The sequence below is a fragment of the Pteronotus mesoamericanus genome, unplaced genomic scaffold (genome assembly GCF_021234165.1).
Source record: "Pteronotus mesoamericanus isolate MK-2021 breed Mesoamerican mustached bat unplaced genomic scaffold, CSHL_Meso_final contig_1193, whole genome shotgun sequence".
Classification (NCBI taxonomy): Eukaryota; Metazoa; Chordata; class Mammalia; order Chiroptera; family Mormoopidae; genus Pteronotus; species Pteronotus mesoamericanus.
The window spans coordinates 1,800,905-1,823,244 of NW_026555039.1; the positions used below are offsets into that span (position 1 = coordinate 1,800,905).

Sequence of the window (22,340 nt, forward strand, 5' to 3'; positions counted from 1 at the left end):
TAAAACACCTGAATAACGAAGAGCTTCAATAAATGCAAGTAGCAATCAAAGTTCCCTCCTCTGTACCTGCCCCCGTAAAGCCTGGGACCACGCTGGTGTAGGCAGCGGTGCCGACTTTCAAGACGCCGTGAACTTATCTACTGCGATTATTCCAGAAACTTCAGAGGAAAATAGCTCGACTCAGTTTACAAGGCCAGTGCGAGCTTTGTGCTAAAACGGTTGGCGGGGGGGCGTGCAAGAGAAGAGCGACACAGGCTCGTTTTGTGCACACAGAAATCCCAGTCAAAATAGGAGCTCCTCAAGCGAACGTGTTTTAAAAATGCCGCCAAGTTTATTCAGTGGGCGTTGGACTTGATCCGACTGCCCGGGCAGTTTGATGCCAGAAGATGCGCCGGTGTCTCGGGGAGACGACCCCGAGGGGCGTCCCGGCAGCAGCGGGAAGCGTTCGGCCGAGTCTAGCCTCTATGTGACGGGGACCGGACGGGACGGGACGGGGCTGCGGCTGTGCCGGCGTCCACGGCAAGGTGGAGAAACCGGCGGGCTCAAGTCTGTCCACGCGACACGGCCGGGCCCCACCCCCCGCCCGCCTCACGCACAGCTGGGCCTGCCCTCTCCCCCGCATTGTCCACCGTGGGTCTCCGTGGCCCTGAGGGGGCAGCCTGGTGTCTGGGGTCCTTCCCCGCCAGGGCGCAGCATCTGGGCGACGTGGGCTCCGCTTGCTTCGGCAGGCCCAGCGGGCCCTGGAACCAGGGAACACATTCCCTTCACAATCAGGAACCCGATGCCCCTGCCCCCCCACCCCCCGCCATGGCGTCAGAGCTCGGGAGGCCAAAAGCGAGAGGGGTGCGGACCTGCCCGCGGAGGGGTCCCCCCGCCGCCCCGGGTGCCCGGGGATGGGCTGTGGCTCTCACTGCAGAGGAGCCGGAGGACCGACAGGCACATCTGCACAACCCACGAGTGCTGGGCCAGGTGCGCCCCCAGTGATCCAGGTGTGTCAAATGGAAAAGCCCACACGTGTTGGCTGTTCTCCAGCCCTGGCCACGCCAACTGGGAAACCACGTGAGGTGCTGTGTCAGGTGGTGAACACCTGGGAAGCCTTCTGGCAAAAGATCTGTGAAACTTGCACCGAGTTCAGACCTAACGGAGCCGGCAGGTGAGGACGCCCCTCCCCCTCCAGCCCGTCCTCACGGCTGACGGGATCCAGTCTGTCGGAGACCCAGCAGCGGGCTAGACCCGGGACCGCTGGGGGAGCGCCTCGGGACACGGAAGGGGCTGCCGTCAGGAGCGGTGACAGGGAAGTGAGCGGAATCCATGGACACCCCACGGCCAGCAAGGGTATGGATGGGGGAGCAGGGATCTGCAACCCCAGCCTCGCTGGTGTGGGGTTCTACTCCCAAGGGCCAAAAGTCGGAGAGACCGAGGCCTGGGGAATGGGGCGGGGGGCCCACCGCGCACGCCCTGAGGCCTCCTGTGCCCGGATCCCTGAGGGCCCAGCGCAGTGCCCTGCCCGCCACCAGGGGGCGGTAGAGGGGAGGCGAGGTCCCCAGAAGACCAGTGTCAGGTGGAGACGCGGTGCAGCAGGAGCCGAGTGTGGGGTGGGTGGGGGGGCCCCAGGCAGCAGAGACTGAGACCGCGCTGGGATGAGGAGCAAGAGCGAGGTGACAGGAGCCCACAGCCCTCAGAGCACATCCGTCCACGAGGACGGCGGGAGGGGCGGGGCCCAGCCGGGGGCCCCCGGTGCCAGCCCCCACGCCCCGCCCCACAAGACACCGCCAGGTGCCCAGGCCATGAGGCCCAGGCGGGTGCGCTGGGACGTCACTGTGCCGGGCACAGGCTTCGCCAGGATTGGCTGCTGTGCTCGGAAGCCTCGATGGCTCCCGGTAAACCCGCCGCCCCAGCAGTGGGGACAGGGGCTTTGGGCCTGTTTCCTCACCTGTAGCTGGGAGAGCGGGGTGCGTGGCCAGTGCAGCGGACGGGCCTGACTCCACTCGGGAGGAACCCACTTGGCTTCTCGTCCTGTACTGGCCCGGTCGGGCCCTCCCTGGGTGGACCCGGCCGCCCCAACAGCCTCTAGTGGCCGTCCCCTCCCCTGCTCCCACTCAGCCTCCGGGGGCACCTGCCTCCGCGACCTTTGGAGCACAGGGCACTCCCTCCCACTTTGCAGGCCTGAGGTTGTGTCCCCGCCCCAGGTCACGAAGTTGCGGATGCGGCCTCGGGGCAGCCCAAGGCTACCTAAGCTCCATTGACCCCAACCACGCCCAGCAGAGGATGGGCTCTGGGCCCCCCCCCCTCCGTGAGCTCGGGGCCAGCAGCGAGGACGGGCGGGGGGCCACGGGCCGCTGGGCTCACCCACAACGCTCCTACAGAAGGCGCACACCCAGGTCGCGCCCCCCCACTGCCCCCACCCTGACCCCACAGCACTCCAGGAAAAGCCGGGAGTGAGCCCAGCTCACAGGGAGGGAAGTCGAGGGCCCAGGTTTCCACCTGTCCAGGAAGTGAGGGCCCGATCCCTGCTGGACTCCCCCACACCCCTCCCTGAGCCCTGGCCTGGCCCCATCCCCCGCACCCCGCATCTTGGGAAGCTCCTGCCGGGGCAGCCCAGCTTGGGCTCGGACGTGGGCCACGGTGGGGCCCTGGAGGTCCCCTTGGCGATCAGCAGGGAGGAGCGGCCTTCCCTCCTGGTGCTGAGCCCGGCCACCCCCTGGTCCAGGGGACGCTCCGCCCCCTCCACCCAGCCCAGTCCTGTCCCCTGGTGCCTGCAGCTGACCCCAGGGCTGAGAGGCAGAGGTGGCCCCCCAACTGCCCTCTCCCGGGGAAAGGGGGGTGAGTCGCTCCAGCTTTCATGTGGAAGCTGACGCCCAGTGGGGGCACGCGGGGAGCCCCCACCCCAGGGCCCAGCATTGCCAGCTGGGAGGGCGGGCCACTCCTGGCCCCACCGCCCCGAAAATCCATCCGCATGTCCCCTCTGGAGCGGCGCCCAGGCTCTGTGGCCTTCGAGCCCCCAGACCCACCAGCCTTGCCCAGGACTCCCGCTGGACAGGCCGGTGAGGGCCAAGGATGAGCCTGCAGTGACCAGGAACGGGAACCCGGACGAGTGACTGGCCCACACTGAGGGCCAGTCCCCGAGCCCATGGCACCTCGGTCCTTTCCTGGGGACCCAGGCTGCCTTCGCCTGGACGCAGGTTTGCTGTGGGAACCCAGGTGTTATGGAAGCTCTTTAATATTAGTCCCTGGAAACCTCAAAGTCACAAGCAGAGGGCCAGCCCCACTCTCGGAAGGGGCGCAGCCCTGGGCACGCGGCGACCTCCCCATTCACATGGGGCGAGAGGGAGGCGACCCCACGTCACCCCCACGGTGCTCAGGGCCTCCTTCCGCCATGCCACCCATGGCACAGTTGGGGGTGCACAGCCTCAGCCGGGGGAGAGGAAGGGCATGGCCCCCGTGACGTGGCCTGGGGGACGCTCCGCAGGGGGTGGGGACAAGTGTGCTCCTCCTCCCGGGAAGCCTCTGGAGCCATCGGCGCGGCCCACGGGTCCTCAGGGAGGTCCAGGGCGGCTTGGGCCCTGAGACAGGCCCGCCGGGCCCACGGGCTGGAGTGGGGTCCGAAGCGCCTTGCGAGGTCCCCGGCGGAGTGGGCTACACGTCTGTCTCCACCCGCAGACGCTCCATCCTGCGCACGTTGCCCTCCACGGCCACGCGGTTGGTGATGCACCGGGCAAAGTCCTCGGGGAACCAGCCCGTCTCTCCGTCCCGCAGCCTCTCGCCGTAGAACCACCCTGAACCAGACGTGGGCAGGTGAGGGCGGCCCGCCCTTGGCCCCTGGCGCCCGCTGAGCCGCGGTTCCAGAAGGTGCCAGGGCCAGGCGTCCCAAATAGCTGCCCCCACCGCCGCCGGCCAAGGCCGCTTGCTGAAGGTCAGGTGCAGGGGCGAGTCTGGCGCTGGCCCACGAGCTCGCTCCAGCCAGCCCTGCCCGCCCCCTGCCGGCACCTGCCGGAGGGCGGGGGGCCCGGAGCCACAGGGCCACCCCCTCCTGCTTAGGACACAGAGCTTTTGATCCCGCCACGCGGGGACCTCTGAGGATGTCCCTGAGGAGGGCGCAGCCCGGGCCTTGGAGTCGGGCTCTGTGAGCACGCGGAGCGCCCTCTGGCAGTGGGGGGAGCAGGTACCAGAGCCTGCGGGGGTGCCCCCTTCCCCACACGCTCACCGTCTTCCTGCTGCAGGATCAGCACCACGTCTGCCTGCTGCAGCGAGATCTCATCCGCCTGCCTGGCCAAGTAGGCCTTGGTGGCCTCCACCTGCAGTAGGTCTGGGGGACGGAGAGGCGGGGGTCAGCGACGGGCTGGTCCTTTGGGGGAGGGGCACTGAGAGCTCTGCAGCCCCCCGTGGAGTCAGGTGGGGCTCCGCCTCCTGACACAGCCTCCATGGCCCGTTAGGGCGAGGCCTGAGGGGCCCCAGGAGCCCCAGCACAGGGACACGGGGCAGCCTTCTGCTGGCTGACATGGGGGGCAGGGAGACCCCTCCATAGGTGGCAGGACAGGGATGCTTTCAGGGTCAAAGCACCCGGCTCAGGCAGAGAGTGCTCCTGGCGTCCGGAGGGCCGGGCAGGGACAGATCTCTGGGCCACATGTCCCAGCTCTTGGGTCTCAGTTTCCAGCAGCTTTTGGGCATGGCAGCGTGGTTTCCCACCGCAGGGAAGGGGCACATGTGACTGGGCAGGTCACCCCGGGAGGCGGGCGGTGGGGGGGACATGGGAATGGACGGTCCCTCCCCTTCTGGGCTGGCACCCAACCCCCAGGACCCGCCAGGGCCAGGAAAGGGGCCGCGAGCCCCGTTCCCGTGGGACGCACTCACCTCCCTTGTTGGCGGGTCCCTGCCCCTGGCGCTCCCTGTGCATCAGGGCCGTGATCCACCGGGCCCGGTCACTCCTGGGGACAGAGGGCGTGAGCAGGGCCTGCGGCTGAGGGACCCCCAGTGCGCCGTGGTGAGAAGATGGGGGCGCACAGCCCCCCCTCGTGTCCCCGTGTTGCCCTGCAGCCCGCCGAGGGACAGGCAGTGGTGACGAGGCTCGGGCTGCCCGGGAACACGTTGGGGAGCCTGGGGTCGTCCGCAGGCACCCCCTCGGGGCCCCCCAGCCCACAGCGCTGGGGCTGAGGCGGGGGACATCGCAGAGCGCGCGGAGCAGCGGCGGGTAGGCTTAGGCCGGGTCACACCCGCCTGGGGTCAGAGTCAGGTGGCAGCCACACCCCTGAGCCCAGGCCCCCAGTTCCTGGCGCTGGACTCTGTGCCCCACCCCCCGCCCCTTGTGAGCTGGCCGTTGGACATGTGAGGCCTCCGCTTCCCACCCGGACAGGGGGCTGAGCTGGGGGGCGCGGGACAGGCTGCGGGGCTCCCTCAGGGCAGCACCTCCCTGTGCTGGGACCCCGGTCCCTGCTGTCCTGGCTGCTCGGGCCGGGCCTCCCGCCCCAGGGCCTTTGCACGGCTGCACCTCTGCCGGAACCAGCATAGCCTCACGGGCGAGGCTCCATCACAGGCGCTCCCTCCCTGCCTGGTTTCTTCCTTCGTCCCCAGCCCTCTGCCACGCGGGATGCCTCCGCGGCTCATTTTATGGCCAGTGTGCCCTGCTCCTGGGACTGTGGGCACAAGGTGGTCCCCGGCACCCGGTGCAGTGCTGCCCGGCACGTATCAGTGGGCAGGGACACGGGGGACAGGACTCCCGTCCCCACAGCACTACTCGCAGAGCCACCCCCGCCCCCGCCACCAGGGAGCCCTCCCGGACTCACGCGGAGTCAGAGGACAGCAGGATCCTCTCCTGGCGGCCCTCGCTGTTGTGCTGCAGGGTCACCTGGAAGGGGTGGGGCACGGACGAGCCGCGGTTGCCGCCCCCCGGCAGAGAGGGCTCCGTGGGTTCCACCTTCTGGACCTGGATGTGGTCCACCTGGGCGTAGTCCTGGACCACGAAGCTGTCCTCACTACGGGGGCAAGGGGTGGGTCTGTGGGCGGCCGGGCTCCCAGGTCCACCCAGGTCCCCACCGTGGCCGGGCCAGGCAGCCAGAGGGGTCTCTGGAGTTGCTCCCCCAGGCCCCCCAACAGCGAACAGAGGCCGCAGCTTCCGGGCCCCTGAGACTGGGCGGGCGGGCCAGCCCAGGTCAGCAGGTGGAAGCCAGTGCTGCACAGCCAGCGCCCTGGGTCACGTGCGGGCTCGGGGGGCACTGAGCACCCCCAAGAGCTGCATGTGTGTCCTCGTGGGAGGCCAGGCCGCCGCCCCCTGTGCACGGCAGGGCCACGCAGCCGGATGCCCACAGGCGCGGCCCACCTCTTCTTCCTGGTGATCACGAGGACGTCGTTGAACAGGAAGAGGTAGCACGTCGGCCGGCTGGCGAGTTTCCGGAAAAGCCCAGCCTCTTCTACCACGTAGAGCTCCCCGCGCTTCAGCAGCCAGCGGGACGCAGAGATCAGCGGGAGGGACTGGGGGGCAGACCGACGGTCAAGTCCCAGGCAGGGGCCCCCGGTGGGGACCCATCCCTGCCTTTCAGCACTGGGTGACCGGCCGTCCCCAGGGCGGGACAGGGCGCGACAGGGTGCGACAGGACCCGGCCTCCAGCAAAGGGCTGTTTAGCGGGCGCCTGCGGGGGGGCTGCACACCTACTGAGCGCTCCCTCGCCCCGTGGGGTCTCCACGCATGGGGAGGGTGGTCTGAGGGCCTCGACAGGCCCGGGCAGGCGGGGCGCGGCAGGGCCCCCCGGGGTGCTGGCCGCCTACCTTGACTTTGCCGAAGTCCAGCTGCGTGTGCAGCATGTACATCTGCTCCGTGCGCTCCATCTTGTGGGCTCCCTCGTTGCACTGCCTCACCAGCTGCAGAGGGCGCGCCCTCAGAGCGGCTGGGCTACGGCCCCCGCCCGGCCAGCCCGAGGCCCCCGCCCCCGTTCATGGCTGCCCTGGTCCTCCCTCCTCGCCGTGGGCTCCACGGCTGTGCGCAAGTTCCACACTCTCTGGGCCTCCGTTTCCCCACTGGTCCCATGAGAAGCCTGAGATGGACCATCTGGGAACCTTCCTGCCAGGCCCCCGGGGGCTCTGGGTGGGGAGGGGCGCGGTGGGGAGAGGAGAGGAGGGGACCGGGGAGAGGGCCGGGTCCTCTCACCTTGCTGATGGCCTTCAACGCGCGGCTAGCAGCCTTGTACCTCTCGGGGTGGCCCTGGGTCTTGAGGCACAGCGTCTGCGCAGGAGACACCAGACGGGAAAAGGTACCAGCCACCCGCCTGCACCCCAGGCTTAGGGGCCCGCAGGGGGCAGGGCTCCCCCACCAACGCCAGGCCCGTGTGGGTGCTGCAGGGAGGTGGGGGCTCCTGCCAGGCCCCCCAGGGAACGCAGCCCCGAAAAGCACTGCTGGGTGAGGCTGCAGCGAGCCCCCAGGAGCCCAGGCCTTCCGGTCTCGGCCGCCTCCCTCCAGCTGGGAGGGAGGTGATTTCTACTCTCCCCAGAAAGGCCAAGAGTGTCTGATGTCTCATCTGGCTTGGACAGGTGACCTGCCTCGCACAGGGCCACATGTTGCCTGCAGGAGCTCAGCCGGGCTCCTGCCACATGTGTGCTCGCGTGTGCACGTGTGTGCACCACGCCCTCACGCCCCTCCTCATCTCAGAGACACAGGCCGCTCGAGGGAGCCCCTCCGAGCCCCTCGCCGGGCCTGGGCCACCTGGCTGGGGAGCTAGGAGGTGGCAGCGGTGGCCCAGGCCCAGCGCTCGGCAGGGGCCTGGGGGACACAGGTTAAGACGTGTCCACAGGAACTGTTACATAAGTGAAGGGCGATCCACAAAGCGCGGGCCATGTCCTGGCAGAGAGCGCCCCCCCGGGGGCCAGCGACGATGCTGGGACCACGTCACCGTGGCTATTAAAGCCGCCTTACAACTGTCCCCACGACTATCCTGTGACGCTGGCGGGGGTCAGGAGCGGGGCGGGGGGAGCCGCGCGCAGAGGGCGGGGCCCCGGGCAGCTCAGGCGGCCGCCCGCGCACTCACGTCCGTCAGGAGCGGCAGCCGCGTCACCCTCTGCATGGGGAGGATGAGGAAGGACAGCATGGGCAGGCCGCCGCAGGCGGGCCGCTGCTCGATCTCCCGGAGGACTTCCCGGAAGGCGGCATTGCCGCTCCTGCAGGGGAGCGGGCGGGGAGGGCGGCCGCACAGAGATCAGGCCGCGCCGCCCTGAGGCCAGCCAGCGCCCGGCGCACCCGCCCCGCTGCCCTGCCCTGCCCTGGCCCCGCGCGCTCACGTCAGCTTCTGCAGGGCGCGCTGCTGGTAGACCTCGTTGGAGCAGTAGACCACGTAGGGCTGGAAGTGCCTCTCCGCGTGCTCCTCCAGGATGTCGCTGATGTCCTCCACGCACACCTGCTCCTTGTGCCGCTGCTCAAGGTCCTCGAAGAACCTGTGGCGGGCGAGGGCCGCGGGTCTGGGTGCCGCTGCCGCACACGCATGGGCACATGTGTACACGCACCCGCACCCCGGGCACGGCCTGTGAGACATGACCCAGGAAACCCAGGACAGAGGCCTCTCTAGATGTCCAATCACCGGGCACAGGCCCGGGCCAGATCCAAGGCCACCCGCCTGCTGATTCTGGCAAGATTTTGGTGACATCACGGAGGTGACAGCAGGACAGAATGCATCACTCTGACCTGATTTGCTGCCTTGGGTTAGAGCCGCTGGGATCTGCCTGGAGCCCCGGCACCTGGGCCCAGCCCTGAGCGGGGCCTCTGGGCAGACTCCCTGCAGGTGACCGTTAGCCCCCAATTCCCGCCGGGGTCCCCCTCCGTGGGCCTGGCGCAGGGAGATGAGGGTCAGGCGAGCCGACCTCCGGCTGGTGCAGCCTGGGGTTCCGTTCCCAGGGCCGTCGCCGCCACCGCCACGGCTGGGCCCTGCCACAGCAGCCGGAGGGCCTCCCGCCCCAAGGGCGCTGTCCCCGAGCAGCTCCTCCCTGGTGCCTGGGCTGGGGCCACACCTGTACCAGTGTCTCTTTCAAAGTCCTGCTGAGCTGGGCTCCTGGACGGCCCGGGACAGCCCTGTCTGCAGATAAGGCAGCGGGCTGACCCCCTGAGGGCGGAGGGCGGACGGCAGGGGGCAGAGTACCAGAGCGCAGGCCTGCCCCGCCCCGACACGGGGCACCTCGGGCGACCCACACCCCTCACTGGGGAGGGACCAGCTGAGGGCAGCCAGCCCTTACCGCTCTCCTTCCCAGGGGAGAAAGCCAGTAGCGGACGGTGACGTGGGGGTTGGGGAGGCCCCAGACCCTCAGTTCTGAGGTCACCCAGGGGCCTGTGCCCCGCCCTGCCCGGGGTCTGCGGCCAGGGCTCCACCTGGGAGGAAAACGGGCCGGCCACCCGTCTGGGGCCCCTGGCTGTCCCGGCAAGGCCAGTGAGGGCGTCAGGGAGGCGGACGAGGCCCCAGCCTGGAGGGGCGGGGGTCCTTGAGGCCCCGCCCACAGGCCCCAGTGTGACCCTGTGCCTGTGGGACACTGCGGTCCCTTTCAGTGGGCACGTCTGACAGCCACAGCTGGTGGGCAGCCAGGCCAGCGGGGACAGCGTGTCAGGACTGGGTGGCGGCCCTGGGTGCCTGGACGCAGGGACGCGCACGTGCCCAGGTAGGCGTGCTGGCCAGCGCCTCCGTGGGTGCTCTGGAGGGTCCTGGGAAAGGGCTGGGAGGTCGGAGAGCCCTGAGCCACTGACCCGAAGCTGCCAATTCCTGGGGAGACCGCTGTGAATGGCCACAGTGCACACCTAGATCGTGCCTGCCCCGCGGTAACCCCACTTTGCCACACGCATGTACACTCACAATGCACATTTGTGTACATGCATGCACACACCTGCTGCTCCACATGCAGGCACACATGCAATGCACATTCAGGTACATGTGTGTATGCACACACCTGCTGCTCCACATGCAGGCACACGTGCGATGCACATTCATGTACATGTGTGTATGCACACACCTGCTGCTCCACATATGTGCCCACATCCGCACACACACATGCCCGGCCCCTCCCCCATCTCCTGCCCTGCAACCAGAGCCCGGGGCCGGCACCAGACACCGCGGCAGGAACATGACCCAGGTGCCACCCGCGGCCGCCTCCCACGGCTCTGCCCTGTGGGCACCTCGCACCTTGCTGTTCGGGCCTCTGGGCCTGGGGGCCCTGGCGGGAACGTGCCTGTCATCAGCCAGGGCCGTGCGCAAGGCGGGTGTCCTGCCTCGCGAACGTCCAGGGACAGGGCGCAGGGCTGTCCCAGGACACCCACAGCGCAGGTGCTCAGCTGTCCCCCGGCCTGTGGGCCTGCAGGGTTGTCACGCTCCGTCCCAGCAGACCTCTGCTCCACACATCCGTCTGCAGACGCCTGGAGCCTTGCCTCCCCACACGGCGAGGGCCCGCGGCCGCCGTCCCACGCCAGCGGGCGGGGCGGCCTCCCGGGCGCACGGGTTGGGCGGGGCCTCACCGCTGGCTGGCGCTGCGGACGTCCAGGATGTTGGAGAAGAGGTGGTGGTGCTCGGTCTGCGTCATGGTCGCCCGCAGCTCCCTGGACTGCAGGAACTCAGACACCAGGATGCCCAGGCTGTGCTGGTAGGAGAACTCGGACGTGAGGATCTCGAAGATGGCCTGGGCGAGAAGAGAGCGCTGCCAGCCACAGCCCGGGCCCGGCGCAGGGCGCAGAGCGCAGGGCGCAGGGCGCAGGGCACGTGGCGGGGGCGGGGGCGGGGCTGGGCGGGATTCGAGCCCCCGGACCAGCACTGGGCACGATGAGAGCACAGCGTGGGGACGTGGCCCAGAGCCTGGGTCTGCGCTCTGGCTCGACCCCCTGTGAGCTATGACGTGGGGCAAGGACATCCACCATCACTGGAGAACGGGTCACTGTAGCCACCCCCTGCCTGGTGGGCGGGTGCGCGGCATCGCTCTGGCCGCTGTCCCCGCACGCGGAGACTGGGACGCAGGGCTGCGGCCCCTGCCCGGCCGCTCACCTCCTGCCTCTTGCGCTCGTCGGCCGACAGCGTGTCCAGGATGCCCGACTCCACCACCTGCAGGGGCACAAGCTGGGGGGTCAGGGGTCACAGCCCTGGGAGTCCTTCCTGCCAGGCTGGACAGGGCGGGGGTGGGGGCGGGGCACCTCTCTTTCCACGGCTCAGTGTGCAGTGGGACCGCTGAGCTGGCCTGTCCCTACTTGATTCTGTTGCCCACGTCTCCATGAAAACGTCCCCTGGGTGGACCCACCCCCTGCAAAGAGCCCTGGGCAGCCGAGGAAGAGGCTGGGGGAGCGGCCTCAGACCCCCACCCGCCCCGGCCAGCTGCATCAGCGCCTGCTCAGGAGGCTCGGGGTGACAAATGTCCCAGCGCGGGGCCCTGCCCAACCCCCCACCCTGGTCCTCCAGCCGCCCTGGGTGGAGGACGGCTCTCGGCCACGGCACACTGCGTGTCCCTGCAGAGCCTGGGTGTGCCTCCTCCACAGGACACAGGGCCGCCCCGTCCTCACTTCCCCCGCCCCCACGGGGCTGGGCAGAGGCCGAGCCCAGAGCCTGCGCCCAGGGCGCCAAGCCCCACCCTGCCCCCTCCGACCGGGGCGATCCCCTCGCCCAGAGGTTGGGGTCACCCTGACCCGGGAGGCCACGCTCACCCAGCTCTGGGCACGCAGTCGGAGCCGGCAGGTGGGACTAGGGTTCCCCACTTTCCATCCGTCTGCCCTCACCCCCAGCCTGCAGCGTGGTGGGCCGCCACTGCGCCCTGGCTCCGCACCCCGCTTCGGTGCAAACTCAGGGCCCCTCGCGCCACAGACGCAGGGAGAACCAAGTGCCCACTGTGCCCGCAGCCGGCGGCCCAGCCCCGTGCCCGGGCACTCAGGAGAGGCGGTCAGAGGGCTGCCCAAGGCTGACTGTGCCCTCCTGGGGGAGGGGCCGCCGCCGCCCCTGCCCGTGCCCCCTGTTGAGCCACCCCGTCCCTGCAGGGCGAGGACCGACCAGCTCCTCTGCCGGTGCGGAGTGTGAGGGGGCCGGGCAGGGGCGCAGGGCTCTGTGGGAGCTGAGGCGCGGCCCCCAGCCGCCTAATGCGGGCACTCCCGGTCCTTTCCAGGGACAGGGCCCCCAGGCGGGGGCCCTCTGCGCACACAGCTCCCTGCAGGTCGGAGCGAGAGGCCTCACGTGTGGGACACCTGTCGAGCACGCACGGGGGGCACACGCCCCTGAGCGCTTCCTGCCCCGGGCAACAGCCCCTGGCGCCGCAGGCAGCGGGCCTGGCTGCGAGCAGGTGCAGGTGGGCGCCTGTAGAGGGCGCCCCCTCCCGGCCGAGCACCCCTGGCTGGGAGACAGGCCTCTGCCCAACGCCCGGCCCTCACCTCCGGCAGCTGGCTCCAGGTGACCTGGGGTGGCCGGAAGTTCTTGACCACGATGGGGGTGCCTGCCTTGCGTGCGGCGCCAGGGCTGGAGGGCTCGTCCAGCAGGTCGTCGTCGGACTCCTGGCCTGTGTTCAAGCCCCGCTCCCGGATCTCCTGGTAGAACCGGGGGTCTGGGGGGAGGGGACGCGTCACCTGCGGGCCTGGTGCCCCGGAAGCCCGAGGCCGCATCCTCCCGAGGCGCCTGGGAGCGCCAGAGTCCCCAGGGCAGGCTCCCAGGGCCGGCCTGCTGCCACGGCGCGGGGCACGGGGGCCATGCCCAGCCCGGGGCGAGCGCCCTCCGGCCAGAGCCCGACTTCCCTGCTCCCTCACCGCACGCCCCCTGGGACAGGCTGGTCCCTGGCTGAGGGCACCTTCGAGCCCTCACAGCGACACCCCCACACCCCCTGACGCCTCTCCGGGGGGCCTGGGCAGGAGTCCCGGGTCTGCGGCCGTCCACAGAGGTCGGGGGCTGGCAGGGAGGGAGGGGCCCTCCTGGCTGGGGCCCCCGTGTCCCCAGAGCCCAGGCACCGAGGCCCAAGCCCTCCCCGGGGTCACTGGCCACACGCCTCCAGCCCACCGGGCGCTCCATCCTGCTGGGCAGTGCTTCCCTCACCCGCCGGGGGTCCGGCTGGCACTCGACCCCTCGGCAGGCTGGTGGCGCTGCTCTGGGCCCTCCCAAGCCCCCACCCCGCACCAGGCTCCCCGTGGGCCGAGACAACCCCACGCAGGGCACGCAGCAGGCAGGCCTGCAGCCGTGGGGCCTCGGTCCCCAGCCTGGCTACTGTGTGCCGCACACACACGAGGTGCTGGACAATCGTCTCCCGGGGGTGAGTGTGGGGGCTCTGTCTGTCCCCTGCTCCTGGGATAGTGCAGAAAGGAGGCCCAGGGAAACTTCTAGACCTTTCTACACCCACCAGAGCTACACAGTCAAACAGCCACCAGGACCTGTGGTCCCAGGAGAGATCCGCTCTAGCATGGTTTTGTGCCACCACCCCAGACCCTCCCTCCCCACTCCTCCGGGACGGCCCCAGGAGACCGGCCTCACCCAGGCCCAACCCAGACCACGGTCACCTCCTGCGGCCACTCACCGTCCTTGAAGGAGCCTTTGTGCGCACGTTTCCGCGCCAGTGTCTTCTGTGCAAATGAGAGACACACAGTGAGATGAGCAGGGAGCAGGGGCAGGTGTGGGCTCAGAGACCGCGCAGCCCCCTGTGGACGTCCTGCCCGGCAGGCGTGGGCCCTGCTGAGCGCACGGAAGGCGTTCTATGAGGCTGGCTCCCCGAGGGGTGTGGGGCCACGGAGGGGGGGCCAGGGCAAGGCGGGATGCCCCCAGAGCCGGCAGGGCAGGTGACTGTGGGCTGGGCAGATCGGGGAGGACTGCCTGGAGGAGGAGGCAGGACTGAACCGGTTAAAACGGGTGCTCAGCAGAGGGAGGTGTCCCACTTGGGGAAGTCCGAGGAAGGACAGGTCGGGTAAGGAGGGACACTGGAGAGGGTGGTCCGAGGCGGCAGTAAGGAGAGGGCGCGCACCCAGGTCGGGGGGCCCAGCAGCTGCCAGCAGGGCTGTGGAGGTGAGTGGGGGGTGGGCGGGCAGGGCTCTCGGGGCCCCGCCCCCTGGCCCCGCCAGAGGCTCACTCTGGCTGGGACCCCCCCGCCCCCAGCTGACCTCGCAGGGGCCCCGTTCCAGGAAAGCGGGGGCTGGCGTCTCCTGGCGAGTTGGGGCCTGAAAACTCCCCTTGCTGGTCTGTAACGTGTGGCGCCGCCAGCCGCACCTGGCCCCCCACGCCCCCGCGCCCCACCCCTGCTGCCTCGGGGCCTGGCCCAGGCCTCGGCCTCAGCCGCACCACCCCCTGGTCCACGCCTCTGCCCTAATCCTCCTCTCGTGGGGCCCTGGCCCTGTGCTCCTGGGGAGCCTGTCCACCGGCACCCGGCTCCCCGCGCACCCCGACTCCGCCCTTGGCGCTCCCCCCCCGCCCCCCCCCGCCCCCGCCCAGGAGCTCCCCTGGGGCCCAACCGCTGGGCGCTCAGGAAGCGCTTACTGAGCTTGTGAATCAACAGGATGAACGAGGGCCCCTCAGGCCAGGCCCTGGCCTGGCGGGCGCGAGGGCCGGAGGTGGATGCTGGGCTCGGGGCGCAGGCAGGCGGCAGGGCCCGCCTCCCGGGCCAGGGGCGGGGGCCCTCAGCTCAGTGGGCTGTCGGGGGCGGGGGAGGCCCCAGGACGAGGGTGCCTGTTCGGCTGAGAACACTGGGGCCACGGCCGTCAGGCAGGAAAGGGGGCTGTGCATGCGGGGCAGGGGCTGGGGAGGCGTCCGATGCTTCCTGAGCGGGGTGCAGCCGCGAGCTGCCCCCGCCCCCCCGCGCCCAGACCGTGGGTGCCCCTCGGGTTCCGGGCCCAGACCAGCTGCTGCTGCAGCCTGCCCGTGAGGTGGGCTGGCGCCCCCTTGGGGCAGGTCCCTTCTGAGAGCAGGATTCCCCGTGCGGGGTCCTGGGAAAACCCTCGGACCTTTCTCAGCTTTAGTGACCTCGCCTGTAACGTGGGGACGTCCATAGGCCACGCAGAGCCCGGCCCGTGGGTCTCACGGATTGAACGGTCGGGCGCCTGCGCACAGCAGGTGCTCACGGATCGGCAGCTGCAGTTCCGGGGCCCGAGGTCGGGCCTCCCCGCCTATGCGCTCCTGAGGCCCTGAGCGTGCCCCCCTCCGGCTGTCCGGGCGCCCGAGCCCTACCTTATTTTTGGCCGGCTGCCGAGCAGTGGGCTGGGCGGCCTCCTCGGCCAGGGCCTGGAGCTTGGGGCTGAGACGGGCGGGGTCTGCCTCGCCACCCAGTGTCCTCAGGCCCCGCATGGCCGCTCGGTAAGACTGGCTGCGCAGGTTCCGTGCCAGCGTCCCCCCGGGGCCTGTGTCCAGGTCCATGTCGTCCAAGGAGAAGCTGGGGGCCGTGTGCAGCTGGGGGTCCCGCCGGGCGGCCTCCTTGCTGAGCACGGCAGCCCCGAAGCTCTGGTGGCGGGCCGGGGTCTTGGCCTTGCTGGACACGGCCAAGCTCCTGGGGATCAGCTGCTCGGTGCCCATCTTGAGGGCCGCGGGGCTATCTGTGCTCAGGACGACAGTCCGCAGATCCCTGTCCTTGGGGGACGAAGGCCGGGGTCCCAGGCCGTCGGGAGCGAAGGTGGCATTGCTCCTGGCCCACAGAGGGCCCAGGGGGCCCCGGACCATCGGGAGCCTGGACGCAGGGTTGCCCTGGTCATCGAGCTGCAGCTCTGAGTGGAAGCGGGCTCCCAGCAGCCTTTCTTCCAAGGAGCTGTCCGAGTGCCGCTGGGACATGCTGGGAAGCCGCAGGGTCCTGGGGGGACAGGGCAAAGGTGAGGGCCCAGAACAGAGCTGCCTGCCGCACGGCCACAGTACCCGGGCCTGCCCTGGGAGGTTGGGGCGCAGCCGGCTGGGGGTACACAGGGAGGGCTCCGTCTCGGGCCTGTGGGGACCGGGGAGAGGACCCGAGAGGCCCCCGCGCTTCCTCTGCTGGGCTGCGCACACTGAGGACAAGCTCCTGAGCCGGGGTTGTGAGTGCGGGGTTTTTGGGTCCTGGGCTCCCGGCCTGGGCCGGAACTGGCCTCTCTGCCCGTTGGCACCACCTCCGCCAGGCGGGGCCCGGCCAAGCCCACCTCACGGACTCGCTGCCCAGTTGGGTACGGGAGCTTCCCCGGGAAGCCCTGAGCTTCCGCCCAGGAGCCTGTCGGGGCAGAACTGGCCCCACGGGGCTGGCCTCGCCCATGGCAGACGGACCCTGTGCGGGCACCCGGGGGCCTGGCTCTCTGTCCCGCTCAGCACCCAAGTTCTCCACCAAAGCATCCAGCAAGGAGGCAGGGCTGCGCCTCCCTGCCCCCGCCCCGGAATCCCTGGCCACCCCCATGCCGGAAGGACCGCCCACACATTCCTGGGGACATTCTGAGTCACGGGGCAGAGGATGGCAGCAGCTACACGGAGCCTCCCCCGGGCTGGGCGGATGGGCGCCATCCCGGATCCCCACCCCGGCGTTAGCTCGTCCGCCTGTAACCCAGGCCTGGCCAAGGAATGGGGGGCAGGCTTCGACCTGTAAGCAAGCCCCCCGAGCAAAATGCACCCACATGGGCAGCCCAAGGCCTCCAAAGTGCGGGAGGCCTTTCCTTTACCCGTGACGCGCTCACATCGTTACGAAGCGTGGGCACTGGGCTGTGTCCCCAAGGGTCCACAGAGCCCCCGCCAGCCCTGTCCCCTCCACCCTCCTGCCCTCTTCCGGACTCCTTGCCCTGAGCCGCCGGACCGCGCGGCCTCTCCCCGGAGAGGGCAAAGTCTGCTCAGGGAGGAAGTGCCCGGATGGAACCAGTCGGGCGAGCCATTGCAGGGTGCCGCCTCCCTGCCCAGCAAGGCCGCCCAACCCCCAGGCCTGATGCCTCCGGCCAGCACTGGACTGGGCCTGCGGGAGCTCCGGGCTCGCGCTGCATCTCCCTCCTTCCACGCTTCGCTTGTCCCAGCACCACCTGGGCTCCGGCTCAAAAGCCACACAGCACCAGAAGGCTCCCCATCAAAGACAGGCGTCCCCTCCTCCGCCGCCCTGTCCCCTGCAGGCCACCACCAGGGGCTGTTGCATTTTCCCTGATTTCTAACGAAGGCACAGCCTGCTCTTTGGAGGTCTCCTCACGGAGGGGGTCCCCCACCCTTCTCCGGCCCCCCATGGTGATGCCCGTGGGGATCCGGTCAGCCTGTGGGACCAGGGCCCCAGGCCCGCCTCCCCGTTCACCTCTGGCTGACCAGCCGCTGGCTTCCTGTTACTCTCTCCCATGCCTTCCTGGCTCCGGCCCGGTGTCTCAGTCACATGTCCCACACTGTCAACGCATCTTCCCTGCGTGTCCCCAGAGACCCTGTCCTCGACCCCGGGCCCTGCTTCCTGCTCTGGGGCTGAAGCTCGACTGTCTGGAACGTCCTCCCTGCAGCTCCCGTCCGGCACAGCCCTGCCCGGCTCCTTCGGAGGCGGCGTCCCCAGGGGTTGATCTTCGACTGAGGTGGCCACCATTTCGCCTCCTTGGATTAGACTCGAAGGGGGCTCTCCCTGGCCCACGTGGCCCCCAGCTCTGAGGCTCATGGGGACGCGCGCCATGGGACGGATCCACGGTCGCTGCCTGGGTCACGTGCCCGGGAGTCCTCCCGATACGTGTCTCTGGGCCCAGGTGACGCCAGCGCGCCCTCCGCGCTGGGCCCTCACACCTGCCTTTCCTCTGCTGTTTCTGGAACGCCCCCCGACGAGCGTGAACCTCTGAGACCGTCTCCGAGTTCGCACCTCTTTCCCCTGCTTCCCCCTGCCCGCCTTCTTTTGCGGGGACCCCTTCACATCATCTCTGCTCTGGCTCCCGCCCAACGCACGGCCGTCTTCCCTGTCCCCTCTGCCCCCGCTCTCGCTCTGTGGACGCCCCGTCTGCTGTCAACGACCAACTCGTGTCCTTCCCTCTGCAGCCCGACTCCTCCCCTCTCGGCTTCCGGGGGCCCCGCTCTCAGGTCCCAGGCTGTGCTTGGCCTCCGCTGGGCCTGGTGTCTGTCTGCTTCTTTTCATGAGGCAGACACATGCTGGGAGGCCCACGTGCCTGGTGCACTTGCGCACACGACCACACGCGTGACCCCCGGACGCTGGCCTGCTCGGGTGTCTGGGAGCCAGCACAGCGCAGGGGCCGGCAGCGCAGGCCCTTCAGCGGTCCTGGGGACGCGTGCCAGCCCCGCCGCCCGGGCGGCAGCTGCTGGGGGGGCCGGCGGCCCTGGGGCGGCCTCTCAGGCCGCAGAGCTGGGTCTGCTCCAGCCCAGGAGCCCGACGGCTCCTGCAGAGGCCCCGACGGCGAGGGCTGCACCTGTCTGTTGCCCCTGCAAGCCCGTGGGTCCTTCAGGTGCAGGGACAGTGTCCTGTTCCTGTCCCCAAAGTTGGGTGAATGCCCAAACTGACAGGGGAACGCGGGTGTCACAGCACTTGCCGTGTCCCATCCCCGGACCAGGGGCTGGGCTGAGGACCGGCCCCCACGGGCCCTTGGCTTCGCGCCGGCAGACCCCAGAGCTGTGTCACAGAGGCTCAAGGTCATCTGTCCCCCGTTTTGGGGGACGCTGGGTGACTTCCTGTGTTGCTGCTTAGGGTAGGCTGCAAAGGGTCCCCAACGATGGTGCCCACGCCATTCTGCTTCCCCTTCGCCCCTCGCCAGCCTGTCCTGTGTCCCTGGAACACATTTGGGAGGGCCAGGGACACGAGGGGCTTGGGAGGGAGGGGTGAGGGCCGGGCAGCGGGGCTGTTGGAGAGGACTCTGGACGGCCTCCCGCCGCTCAGGGGCCCCGACCCAGCCTGGCCAGGCGTGAGCTGCATGCCCCCCCAACCGTGCGCCCCGCGGCACCAGCCCCGCCGCTCCCCCGCCCCAACAGATAGGCTTCCCAGGACCCCAGCAGGCTCCGTGCCCTGGACCCAAACCACACCGCAGTTGCGACGTGCCACCCGCTGGACAGGACACCACATGACCTCCCTCCCGGGGACGTCTCTGCCCCTTCTGCCCCACCCTCTGGGTCCTTGCGCGGCCCAACCTCCGGGCACCGTCCGCAGGGCCCAGGTCTGCGCTCGGGCGAGCCTGGCCACAGCGACGGCCCTGTGCTCAGGTAACTCTGCCCAGCCGGCCGGGGACTGGGAGTCGCACGGACCAGGGGGCAGGGCTTGACTTTGTGAACTGTGACGCTCACACAGACAGCTGCGTTTGCCAGGTGGCTGGAGCGGCCTGGGAGCTCTCCCTGGGGGCAGCTTTGTCCCAGGGGGTACTCCCGGGGGTCACAACCAGGGCATAGCCCTGGTCCCCTGGAGGGAAGGAGAGCCAGGGCTGCCTCTGAGAACCTCACAGCGCACGGGACGGCTCCACAGCAAGGAATGACCTGGAACAAACGTCCACAGTGCTGGGGTGGAGAGACCTGTGCTTAGCGGACCAGACAGCCACCCTTCCTAGTGGGGACAGGGGAGACCTGCCAGGCCACGCCCAGCCTTGGAGGCCGCCTGGCAGCGTGGAGGGGCGGCAGGCGCCTGGTGGCCCAGCCCCTCACTGCCTCCTTCCTGCAACAGCTGGTGGGGGGGGCAGCCATCACACAGAGCCACGGACACGCTGCCGCCTGCGCCCGCAGGACCCGCCCAGCCCGACTCTGCACCCAGACATCCCATAACCCAGCTCCTGCCCTGGGCTTGGTGGGGACCCATGTCTCCCCACAGGAGCCCCAGGCAGGAAACCAGAGTCCTGACCCCGGCAGGGAGGTGGATGGCCCCCCAGGCGCCCTCCACACGCCTTCTCCCCAAACTTCCAGGAGGGGCACGCCCCTCTCTGCGGGGCCAGGACCAGAGGCCGGGGAAACACGGCCGGTGGGGGTCGGGCCGGTGGGGGTCGGGCCGGTGGGGGTCGGGGGGTCGGGCCGCCGGGCCGCCGAGCTGGGGGGAGCCAGGCTCCGCCCTGACCCACGTCATTGCCCCGATGGGCGCGGGGGGCCTCATTAGAGCAAAGGAGCCCTCACACCGGCCGGAGCATGTAGCTGCCACGGGCGGAAAAGAGCCGCTGACGTCCACCTGAAACCGAAACTAAACTCCTGGGACCCAGACGCAGGTGAGCAGATGCGCCCATCACTCTCCCACACCCAGGGGCCCCCCGGCAGCCGCTGCACCCCTGTGCCTCTGTTTCCTCACGGGCAGGCGAACGGCGCCTCCCCTGTGGGGTCAGAGAGGACCCCCGGGAACCAGGAAGGCCGGGGGTGGGGGCTCACTCCCTTTCATCCTCCGGGTAACTCAAGACCTCGCTTCTTCCAGGAAGCCCCCAGGAGCCCAGCCTGACCCCACTCCCTCCACCAGGACTCAGGGGGGCCTTGCCTCTGCCCCTGCCCTGGGCAGTGCCTGCGTCCGCCTCTGCCAAGGGCCACGCCTTCCTGGGGCCGTGGGCGCCGGAGGGGCCGCACGCGGAGCCAGGGCTCAGCCAGCGCCTCTGAGTGGACACACCCGCACCTCCCGTTTTATAGGCGAGGAACCCGAGGCCCGGAGGGCTCAGGAACTTGCCTTATTGACACAGAGCCGGGATTTGAACGCGGGGCCCCACTGGGCACCAGGCCGCTGGGCTGTTGGGAACACGGGTGTGCGGGGTCAGGGGCCCTCCCTGGGGCCCCAGCCAGGACCACAGGTGCCATGAAACCCGGGGCCTTGGGAGGCCGGACAAGCTCCCCGGAGCCCCGGGGCCGAGGGGAGTCACTCATCACCGGCAGGACAGGGAAGGCCGGCCAGGGTCCGGGTCGGGTCCAAGGTCACAGTCACTGCCACTCAGTGCCCCCCACGCCCCACGGCAGGTGCTGGGCTGAGGTCCACTCAGAGCTCAAAAAGACCCCGGCAGAACCCGAGGTCCGCGTCCCAGCACAGGCTCCGGAGGCTGCGGCTTCCCCGCGAGCCCCTCCCGCGCGGGGTGTGACCCCCGGTTCCACAGGCGGGCGGGGGGTGGTGGGGACGGAGGGGCCCTCACTCCGGGGCTGCCAACTCCAGGGGCCAGAGCGGGACTGGGCAGCAGGGTCCCGGGGCTGTCGAGAGGGCCGTTTTGCCTGACCGCTTTGAGTTTCAAAGGCCCGGGGCTTGCTTCCTCAGGCTCCGCGCTCCGACGACTCCTGGCTCCCGGGGCAGGGGCGCGCCCGACTGGGGCGCGGATGCCCCCCTGGAGCTCAAGGGGCGGGGCGGCGGCGGCACTGGGACGCCTGGGGGTGAATCCCGGGCTGAGCTCTGGGTGCGGCCAGCTCGGGCTCCGCCGCCTCCCGCAGCCCGGCCCGCCCGCCCCGCGGAGGGAAGGGCTGCCAGACCCCCGCGGGCCCCGGACGCGGCTGTCGGCCAAAGCGAAGGGGAGGAGAGGCTCCCCCAGGGCGACCGCCCCCTCCCGAGGCTGGAGCCCCCACGACGTCGCTCACCTGTCCTCTCCCGGGCTCACCTGTCCGCCAGGCTTACCTGCGCCACCGGGGACGAGCGCCGAGCGCGGGCGGCGGAGGCGGGGCCGGTCCGGCTTGCAGGCTCCGCGCCCAGCCAGCGGCCGGAGCGCTCGAGCTCCAGCTCCCCGCGCGGTCCCTCCCAGTCCCCGCCCTCCCACTTCCTGTGCGGCCCCGCGGGAGCCGGCGGCGCGCGCGGCCCGGCCAGGTGGGCGGCAGGTGGGCACCGCGGCGGGAGGGCGCAGGCTGTCGCCTCCGGCTTCGAAAGCCGGTGGGCGGGGCGATTGGACGCACCTGGGCGCGCCTCCTGCGTCCCCGCCCCCACCTGGCCGGCCGTTCACGTGACCTGCGTCCCGCCCGGCTCGCGCCGCTGGAGTCCGGGCCGCTGGCCGGCTTGTCCGGGGACCGCCCACCCCGCCCTTCCAGTCCCCGCCCCCTGCCACCGCCTCCGGGCGTCACCGCCTGCCTTGGAGCCCTGAGGTCAGGCTTGCCGCCCGGCACAGGCACGGCTCCGCGGCCCCCTCCTCCAGGCGGCCCCCCAGGAGCTCCTCAGCCCTAGGCAGAATCTGCCTTTGCTCTGCGGCTGCAGAAGGGACCCCGCCTTCTGGATTCTCTGAAGGGTGGTGGCCACAGGGCAGCCCATTGGGCAGCCCAGAGACACAAAGCACCCTGACCGCCTCAGGAGGGGGGTCAGCTTACTGACCACTCCTAGTTTACGGGTGAGGCCCCTGAGGCCTGGAAGGAAAGGCACCTGCTAGCCTGCTCAGGCCGAGCTGGTCTCCTGGCCCGGCCTTTCCAGGCCTCGGCCCGGACGGTCCACCGGTGTGGAGGCTCTGACAGCCCCCAGTGGGGGCTGCAGCGGGGCTGGGGGCTGGGGGCTGGGGGCTGGGAAGGGGCGGCTTCCACCTGAGCTTGGGCCCTCCTGGCCACGCCGCCTGCTCGGCGCCACCCGCCACCCTCAACCCAGCC

At 70.3% G+C, this 22,340-nt stretch overlaps 1 protein-coding gene across 2 annotated transcripts; it reads right to left on the reverse strand.

The window, feature by feature from the left end:
- Positions 1-3,505: 3,505 nt before the first annotated feature.
- Positions 3,506-21,458, reverse strand: ARHGEF16 (Rho guanine nucleotide exchange factor 16). 2 transcript variants are annotated; one of them, XM_054583397.1, is made up of 15 exons: positions 21,394-21,458; positions 15,120-15,732; positions 13,483-13,528; positions 12,356-12,525; positions 10,992-11,048; positions 10,472-10,632; positions 8,263-8,415; positions 8,013-8,142; positions 7,139-7,213; positions 6,760-6,852; positions 6,314-6,465; positions 5,781-5,969; positions 4,852-4,925; positions 4,205-4,306; positions 3,506-3,776 (listed from the first exon to the last, which is right to left on the reverse strand). In XM_054583397.1, the coding sequence occupies exons 2-15, from the start codon at positions 15,711-15,713 to the stop codon at positions 3,637-3,639; spliced, it is 2,136 nt and encodes a 711-aa protein (XP_054439372.1). In that variant the 5' UTR covers positions 15,714-15,732; positions 21,394-21,458; the 3' UTR covers positions 3,506-3,636. The 2 variants fall into 2 exon arrangements, with proteins under 2 accessions (XP_054439372.1, XP_054439361.1); XM_054583386.1 differs by having other exon boundaries at positions 21,357-21,419.
- Between the last annotated feature and the right edge of the window lie 882 nt (positions 21,459-22,340).

Bases quoted from the DNA above. Each gene is read 5' to 3' on its own strand.
- ARHGEF16 (XM_054583397.1), bottom strand. From the start codon at position 15,713: ATGTCCCAGCGGCACTCGGACAGCTCCTTGGAAGAAAGGCTGCTGGGA. The intron at 11,049-12,355 runs GTGAGGGCCGGG...GTGCCCCTGCAG, and splicing joins CCTGGAGCCAGCTGCCGGAG to GTGGTGGAGTCGGGCATCCT. The intron at 8,416-10,471 runs GTGAGGCCCCGC...CGCCCGCCACAG, and splicing joins GTCCGCAGCGCCAGCCAGCG to GTTCTTCGAGGACCTTGAGC.